The sequence below is a fragment of the Arachis duranensis genome, chromosome 4 (genome assembly GCF_000817695.3).
Source record: "Arachis duranensis cultivar V14167 chromosome 4, aradu.V14167.gnm2.J7QH, whole genome shotgun sequence".
In the NCBI taxonomy this organism is placed as follows: domain Eukaryota; kingdom Viridiplantae; phylum Streptophyta; class Magnoliopsida; order Fabales; family Fabaceae; genus Arachis; species Arachis duranensis.
Window position 1 is genome coordinate 63153224 of NC_029775.3, and position 9758 is coordinate 63162981.

A 9758-nucleotide genomic window follows, 5' to 3' on the forward strand; every position below is an offset into this window, starting at 1 on the left:
ACGAGTACCCAAATTTTATATCACTAATAAAAATATTTTAAAATATATGAACAAATAAATTTCTAAACAATTTTAAAATGGAAAAGTATATGTAAACAATGAAAATATTAAACAAAATATAGGTAAACAATGAAAATATTAAACAATGTAAACAATAAATATATCGAATGTTCATCTTATTAATATACAAATAGTTATTTTAATATTAAAATTTAGAAGATTAAGTTGGAAGTATAGTATATTTTTATTTAATTGATAATTGTTCATATTGTTCAACAAAATTATTATCCCCATAGCATTTCCTTATTAAAATATGCTAAAAAGTAACTAAATATTAAATTAAATATACATTCTAAAAAAAAATTAAATAAGATTTTATCACGACTTTTGCAAGCAATAGAAAAATAAAAAATGAGACCGTTCCTTGACTAATTTTATACCAAGTGATTTTTTTATTTTATTTTGAATAACTTGTTTTTTTTAAATGTATAAATATAAGTTTTAAAATCCAATTCTGCTGCAACATTTTATTTTCACCTTCTAAATAGACAAGTGATTTTTTTATTTTATTTTGAATAACTTGTTTTTTTTAAATGTATAAATATAAGTTTTAAAATCCAATTCTGCTGCAACATTTTATTTTCACCTTCTAAATAGATATCTTCTAAAAATAACGACAAACACTTAAATCTAATCACATATTAAATGCAAAAATTATTTATCACTTATAAAAAAATATAATATTTCTGTTATTTTATCACATTTTCAAACCATTCAGACTTATTTGTCATTTGTATATTCAAATGTTACTTTTGTTGGTGACAAAAACTTATTACCATTTTTAGGAGTTTATCTTATTATTTTATTATAATTTATTTTAGTTAAACTAGGATCCAAGTTCGTAAACCGATTCTTCACCAGTTCGATTTTCAGAAGGGCATCTAGTGTACAGATGTGTTTGTATAGATTTTTGTTCTTTTGTGGCTGAAAAAGCGTGTTATTAAAAGTGTTGCTTAAAAAGAAAGTGTTACCCTTAATCGTTAACTTGGCTCTGATACTAATTTTTAAAATGTAATTTCTTTTTTTAAAAATTATTAACTCTTCATATTTTGCTTCGAATAAGTTTATAATTTGTATAGATTCATAATCAAAAGTATTGAGCATTTCTACTATTACTAATTCTGATTTTTATAGTTTTTCAATCTTGTTTTAGTTTTCTGATTTCATTTTTATAGTTTTTCAATCTTGTTTTAGTTTATAATATTGATTATTGTATATAAAATCTTTTATCTGTTTGTCTTTTTCTTTAATATAATTTTTCAAATCCTCCAAAACTTCTTTTATTTCTACTCTTTTTGTTGTTTCTAAATATCTTTTTAATTTTTCAACTTCATTCTCCATTTTTTCTTTCAACAGCTTTAATTCTTTTAAGTCATAAGATGGTGTTCCAGGCATTTATAAATTTTTTAAGTTTAGCTCCAACTTGTTTATATTTGTTCTTATTTCTATCATTTTTATTATAAGGTCATTAATTTCAAACTGAAGATTATTTAATTCCCTTTTATACTCCTTTATTTTACTTTTTAATTTTTTCGCCCTTTTTTCTTTTTATTTTGTTTTCTGGTCTTTCAATCTTTGTATACTTCAGTATTTATCTTAGAATTTCTGCAAATTCTATCATCGATTCATCACTATTTTCTAGAGATTCTATTAATTTTTCTAACTCTTCAACTTCTCCTTTTAATTTGTCATAGATTATTTTTAGAGCTTCAAATGCTCTTTGATTTATTTCAGAAAACTGTAAATAATTCAACCGATTTTCTCTTGCAAAGAGCTCTTGTTTCTTGTCTTGATAGGTTACATATATTTTCTCTTTATTTATTGTCATAACTTAGTGTTTAGGGTTTCATTTAATTTTTCGACCTTTTTTGTTAATTCTTTTATTTCAGAATTTTCTTCTTTAATCTTTAACTTAGATAAACTTAAAGGGCTATTAATTTTAGATTCTCTTATTAGAAAATTCGATGAAACTAATTTTTCTGACGGTTCTTTTAATAATAGAACTGAGTTTTCAATAGCTTTATATTTTGGTATTTCTGTTTTTACAATTTTCTGAAATAATTCATCGACATAAATTCTTTCTCTATTTTTAAATATTATACTATGATGGCTATTTGTTAAAGCATAATTTATTGCATATGTAATTGAAAATGGTTCATCGTCTTGTTCCATTAGATTCTTTCTGTGAAATTTATAAGCCAAACTTATAGATCTTCCAAGATTTTCAGTTGATAAAGGTATAGCATATCCAAGATGGGCATTGAATTTAACATTTACGTTTGCCAAGTTTCCATGAACAATTCCAATTATTTGATCAATTGGGTCATCAGTAATTCTTTTGTCACAGATTGCTAAGCTTATTGGTGAATTAATTCCTTTCATATATGTAGATTTGATTAAAACTTGTATAGTACTAATATGAATCCATCCAATTTTAGATCTTTTTTGTTGATCCTTAATTTTCTCGATCTATTTACTCAATTCTTCATCATTTATCAAGGTTATTTCAAGTTCTCCATTAGCAGATTTTATCTTTATAGGGGCTTCAAGTTGGATTTTTCCATAGTATATTATATTTTTTCTATTAAAAACTTCTTTTAAAAGATTTTGTTTATTAAAATTTTCATTTGATTTAAGGTTTAATTCTATTTTTAGAACAGCCTGTTTTTCATTGTCTAATAAGGCAGATAATCTATAATAATCAGATTCTTCCGTTAATTCTAAACTTTCTAAATAATTCATAACTATGAGATTAAGATAAAGGCGTACCTTTCTAGAGAAAAACTTCCTTTATTTAGAATATTTTACATAAGATGTTTTTATCTCCAGAGGGGAGATTTTAGATACTAACTCCAGAGGGGAGTTTAGAATTGGTTTTTCCTAAGGGAATTCTTCTTCAAACTATAGAATCGCCTCAGCCGCTTCCTCCTTACTCTCCTAGCATATGAGTACTCTTAGCCTTCTGCTTTCTATTGTTTGATGCCTTCTACAATTGCCTAAGCAACCTATTTATAATGGTTGGGTCTGATGGACAATTCCCATCCTTACCCTTCTTATGACGTCATTGCTTACGTCATTGTTTATTATCTTGCACCAGCTACATTGTTGGTGCTCTATGACCTAAGCGCTTACGTCACTATGCAATAATGTTGAGAGATGCTTCAGATGTGCTGTCCTCCTCTTTCATTATGTGACCTTCAGATGCGTTGTCTTCTTCTTTTATCATGTGGGTTGATTCCGTTTTATTATTGCTTTCTTCAGATAACTCTGAGACACATAGCTGGCACTTGTGGTCTTCTCTATCTTTTATCAAATAGCAGAGATTCTTCTTTATCCCTTCGGGGAGCTTTTCTAAGAGTCCAGATAAGTTGTAGAATGCTGATTCAAATTCCACTAAGAGTCTCATCTCTCTTTCTTCAATTTCATTCCTTTTACTGGACACAAGCAAAGTATTTCTGCTTTTATAATTGATTCTTGTGTGAGATTCCCTTGTTATCTTTTGAGTTCTTTCGAAGACCCTTGCTAGTGTGCTGGCTGGTCTTCCTTCATGACTGTAGATTGTTAAATTTTGAACTTGATCAATTGGTTGAAAATTTCCTGGGAAGACGGACATGAATATTACTTGGTGTGTTGGAACCAAGCATTCTTCTTCTTCATTAAAAATAGGTTGACTATTCGTAAATTTTAGGGATATATCCCTTGAATTTACGTTGTCAATCATATTTTTAAATCTCTTTACTGCATCAATAAATCCTGCAGGAAACTCACTAATAATTTTCAAATCATTAAAAATTAAAATTGTATCAATTAATCCATACTGGAAAAACTAATAGGTGTCAGATGGGGAAGCCTCTGGAAATATAACCAGCTTTGTTAGCTGTTCTTTGGCAATAGGATAATATCCCAAGATTGCCATTTTTTCTTCAGTCCAATTTAGGACTATGTTAAGGGTTTCTCTGAGATTTGATCTACAGACCCTTTTCAGCTTGCCATGGAAGGAGCCTTGCGTGCATGAAGAAGAAGACAGTAGGAAAGCAGAGATTCAGAAGACAGAGCATCTCTAAAACCTCAACCTATTCTCCATTACTGCAAAACAAGTAACAATTTCATGTTCTTTTGCTCTGGATGGAGAGCTTCATATTCCCTAAAGGATTCTTTTGCCTCTTCCAGTGTTAGAAACCCTCCTTTATGAATTATCGTTGATTGATGTGTGAATGGTGCTGCTTTTTCCCAGGCATCATATACTCCTTTCATGGGACCATTATAAATTACATAATATTTTTTATCTTGGGTGGATTTTTTGATAATTTCAACAATTTTTTTATTTTCTGGAATTTTTTCTTCACCTGATTTGTCCACCACGCTTAGCTGGCTGAACTCTGATGGTTTTGGTTGTTGTGTTGATTTCATTGCTTCGATGGCCTTTTGGGGAATATTTAGAATCTAGTGATTCTTTTTCTTGTTCCAAACTTTTTATAGCTTTCTTAGCTTTTAGACATCCTGACCAGGTTATGTCTGAAGCATCTGTTTCTACTATTAAGTAGTCATTTTCTTCTGGAATATAAAGTTCTGGAAGTTTTTCACATAATTGTTTAATCCTTTGAATTTGCATACTGTCTTTTTCATCCTATTTCCATTCTTTTTTAGTACTTATTTTTGGAAATAAGCTTTTTGTGTATTCTGTTATGTTCTTTAAAAATCCTTGATCAGAAATATAATTTATACATCCTAAAAATCTTTGTAATTGTTTTCTATCTTCTATTTTATTAGGAAATAAATTTACCTTTTCTAGGACATTCAGCTGAAATTTTAGCTTTCCTTGAGTGGATAGAATTAATCCAAGAAACTCTATTTCTTGTTTTGCTATTCTTGCTTTCTTTTTGCTAAGAACTAGTCATTTTTCTTTACATCTTTCTAAAACTATTAATAATTTTTGAAGATGATCTTCTTTATCCTGTTTTGTAAAAATTAGTATATCATCAATGTACACTAAAACAAATTCATTTAACTCTTTTACATTTTCTTCCATAAATCTTTGATAAATACCTGAAGCTTGTTTTAATCCGAATGGTAATACATTCCATTCATAGAGTAACACACTTGTTGATTCTTTTGTTGGGCAAGTAAAAGCAGTTAATTTCTTTGTTTCTTCGTCTAAACGTAGTTGCCAATATCCTGATTTTGCATCAAGAGATGAAAACCAAGTCACTCCTTTTATTTTTTCTAAAATAGAATCTTTTTTTAAAAGTTTATGAGCATCACCAACAGTTGCTTCATTCATCTTTTTATAGTTAATAACCATTCTTCGTTTTCCCCTTTTAATTTCATTATTGTTTTCAACATAAAATATCTGAAAGTATATATTTAAATAACATGTTTCTAATATAGAAAATATTTTAAATTTTAAGATCTTATCTATAGTAGTAGTTGGTATTTTTATACGTTTTGATTTTTGATTTATTGAAGAATCGTGTGGAGCTTTTAAAACTATATATGTTAATTCTTGAATGAATGGATGATATAGTTTTAAAAAGTTATTTCCTATGATAAAATCCATTCCAGAATCTAACATATATATAGATGGAACAATGAACCTATAATTTTGAATAAAAATTTCAGTCATCTCTGTTTTTTGGTCAATTTTATGTATTGATTTGTCAGCTATTCTAACTCTTAATGGTTTCTTTAATTTTTTCCAATCAAGTTTTATGTTTGAACTAGCAAAGCATTGTGTTACCCCAGAATCTATAAAAGCATTTATAAATTTTTCTGTTATTTTTATAGTAATAAATGTGGCATTATTACTCAGTCTCTGAGTCTGTTTCTGAGACATATTCAAAAATATAGTCTAGGTTATCATCAGATTCCTCTAAAAGTTCCATAAAACAAGACTTAGCAATTTCTATTTGTTTAGTAAGATCTTTTTTATCCTTTTTTTTCGGACATTCATTTGCATAGTGTCCTTCTTCTTGGCAATACCAGCACTTACAGTTTTCTTTTTTATTTGGGCAATAGTCACTTTTTTGCCTTTTGTTTTTATTGTTATTTTTTGTTCTAAAATACCTCTTTTTTCTCCAGTTTGGATAGTATTTTCTTTTTCTAAATTGATATTTTCTCTTTCTCTGAAAATTTTTATTAAGCCCATATTTTTGGGGTATCTCTTCATTATCCTAACAGCAGATTCTAATTATATTTGCAAATCTTTTTTGAGTTGCTTCTTGCATACAACGCTCTTTTATTTCCTCTCTTATTGCAGCGATTGCTCCACCAAAATTATTTTCAATTGTTCCTCTATTTATTTCTCTTATAAATCTTCCCATTATAAATTCATTAGCAGGATATGGAAGTTTTGTTATATACATACTAAGATAATGATTTTTATCTTCTTCTTTTAATTTGTAATAATGTATTCTATATTCACATATATAAGATTCCCCACATTACATAGATCATATATCTGGATATTAGCTAAATGGTTTTTTGCTTCTTGAATATTAGCTAAATGATTTTTTGCTTCTTGATATTCTTTATTATAGACTTCTTGTCTATGATCTGTAATAATTTTTTCCAAAAAATTCTTTATATAGAATCATCATTATATATAATATCTTATCATAAGCTGTTATTTTTGTTGCTAAATCATCTATTATTTGGTTTTCTATTGATGTCATATAATCTCTTATGGTTCCTTTAGTATGAAATCCTATGTAATTCCAAATATCTCTTCCAGACAATTCACTAAGCTTTGGATTAGTAAAAGCTTCTAATAAAAAGGAATTCAACCAATTTTCGAAAATTTCTTTTTCATTCTTTTTACAATCTAAATCAAGCATTCTTTCTCCTTCCATTTCCTGGATTGTAGGAACGTATTTTAATGGTATTTTTGTATATTTTGAATCTTTATTTATAAAACCTTTTTTAAAAGCATAATTATCAAATTTTCTTCAATATTCATAATTTTAGTGGTGGTTTTACTTTTAGATCTGTTATGTTGATTATATTTTGAAATTTTTCTTCTTTGGGATTCTCTTTTTCTTTATTTCTTTGAAATTTTATGGATACTAATATTTCTTCAAGTATATCTACTATAGAATTTAATTGTGGGTTAAAAGTATGATAAAGATGTGAAAAATCATTTCCATGGTAACATTTCTTAGAAATTCCGTGTGAAAAATAAGTTTTTTCAGGTTTTTGAAGTCCTTCAATAAAACTTATAGTAAAATAAAGATTTTGAGAAAAATCATTTTGTATTGATTTTAAGAATTCGGTATCATTACAGTTAACATTAGTTAAAATCATTAATTTTTGGTCTATTAATTTTGATAACTTGATTATTTCTTCTCTTAAATCTTCTAATTTACTTTTTTCCATTAGGTGACGCTTTTCTTTGTGAAGAGTTACGGTTTAAAGTGTGACTTTAGAAAGTGTAGTGTAGACAAATCTTTAAACCTGTACCAACTTTAAATCTGTATACTAAAATTCTCCTTTTCAGAAACTTGGTTAGTGGTTAATCAGTTGTTTTAAGTCAAATTACAAATTCAAATTCAAATATCAATTATGAAATTAATGTGTCCCTCATCATAGTCACGTTTAAGTCCACAATCAATACACCGAAAGATCAAACCCCAGAGAGCCGGCCCTCAACTTCAGTTTCAAATATATAATTCGTTACAAATACACATGTTGCTGTCAATAACACATGCTTGATACCGTGGAGTAGTCGGTTTCTGCAATAACCCGAGAGTATATAAACTCGACTCACTGCAGAAAATAAAATGAGTTAACTACTCAATCTAATAATACATGAAAGATTTTGTAGTTCAAAAAATAATCCAAACGAGAATGAAGGTCATAGTCTAGCCTCGTTTTTTTTTTTTTGAAGACTTATTATCAAATAATTAACATCTTTTGCAGGTCATAAACTATTTTGTCCGGAACAAATTTTCTGGTTCTATTTTGGTGGTTTGCTCAAAGGAAAAAGATAAAATACAAAATAAAATGTAATCACACTAGAAGCAAAAAGGTCAATCCCGGCACCGATGATATAGCAATACTCACATTGAAATCAAGAACCAGCCTTTGTCAACTTGCTGAATATGTTTCCATAAAACTTCTGCTCCTTTTTGTTATACTCCTTAACCTTATCCTTCAAAGTCCTGTACTCCAGCTTTACCTCCCTAGTTGACACACATCGACAACAATGACATGGCAGCTTACAAAAACATGCTAAACTCGATCATTAGAAATTATTTGTGAAAAAACAATTTTCCCATCTAACAATTACTTTTTCAAACAGAAGGCAGTAATTCAGTGAAGGTAATTACCCTCCATAAATAACATCTGAAGCAGGCTAAAAGCAAACCCACCCATAAAGATTAAAATCAGCAGACTATTCAGGGTACATACCTATTGTCAGGATCAATATCAAGAGCTTTCTTAATGTCAAATTCAGCCAAATCCAAATCAGCCAACTGCATATATGCCTGGGCCCTTCTGTAAAGAGCTTTCACATTGGTACTCTCAAGCTCCAGGACCTACCATTCCATATTAAGTCATTACTTTTTTTTTTCTTTTTGGTCAGAGGCTTCTAAAGGAAAGTAATTTCAATATGAGAGGCTGCAACCAAACCTTTGTACACAATTTCTCTGCTTCTTTGTATTCTTTTAACTTCAACTTGCAAGCAGCATTGTTCAGATTGCAGGCAACCTTCAAGGTCTTGGCCTGTTTTTTCTCATCAGTGCTGAAGGAGGAATCATATTCTATAAACTTTACTGCCTGGAAATTCCCTAAACAAGAACGCCTCAGATGATGCGTTAACATCTACAGCCGTATTTAAATATGTACCTTGACATTTATTACCTTATCATATCTTTTGGAAGCTCTTACATATTTAGCAGCTTTAAATAATACATTTCCTTCTTCTTTCTTCTTACCAGCAGCTTCAATTTTCTCTTGAGTGTTCAGATCCCAGGACTCCTTCTCCTGAAAGAATAGGAGAATTAATTGCGTTAAAATTCCAATACAGTGGACATACAATATCCAATGGATAAAAAATGAACAGGTACACGAGCACGTAATAGAAAGTATAGTGTAAACCATAAAAATACGAGTTACATAACATTGTTCTTATTTCAACTCCTACCAAGGATGGAAGTTTCTACCAAGCCAGAATTTTGTTGTGTTAAGCAAGAAAATGACAACTGAAATTGTAATTGCCCCAACCTAGCTCCAGTATTTGGAACTGATTTTCATTTGATGATGGAGAGAACAGATAGACTTGACAGTGCCTCAGATAAATATATAAACAATGTTGTAGTACTCGTACTGAATGGACAACAGTGCATTGTAATTACATCTATGTACTTTAAATGCTTCTATTAAATGTGAAGACAGACCGTTAGGTACAAAGTGCAAGCACAGAAATGAACATATCCCAAGCTATAAAAGTGCTGCAATATGTACAAATTGCCTTGCTGTCTCTCCAGTATTATTCAGCCCCTTGTGAGCAGCCATTCGCTATGTTAGGTTGTCGGTTTTCGAAAGATAGCAACACATTTTGTAACTATTTTACCATAACAAGAACAAATAAAAATCCATGCACAATGGCAGTTAACTCTCTGTCATCGGCTCACCTTCTCGAACGAAACTAGCTCCACCTCATAATACACAGTTGAGTTAGAAGGAACAACAGCCAACTC

General features: G+C 29.2%; 1 protein-coding gene across 1 annotated transcript in view; it reads right to left on the reverse strand.

Annotated features, from left to right (window-relative positions):
- Window positions 1-7590: 7590 nt before the first annotated feature.
- The window catches only part of LOC107484067 (peptidyl-prolyl cis-trans isomerase FKBP62), a 4584-nt gene continuing 2416 nt past the window's right edge, over window positions 7591-9758 (reverse strand). The window contains 6 exon segments of the mRNA XM_016104679.3: window positions 7591-7821; window positions 8119-8237; window positions 8467-8594; window positions 8689-8835; window positions 8920-9042; window positions 9693-9758. The exon segment at window positions 9693-9758 is cut by the window's right edge and continues 7 nt beyond it. Of these exon segments, the coding sequence (XP_015960165.2) occupies window positions 8126-8237; window positions 8467-8594; window positions 8689-8835; window positions 8920-9042; window positions 9693-9758 (576 nt within the window). The 3' untranslated portion in view covers window positions 7591-7821; window positions 8119-8125.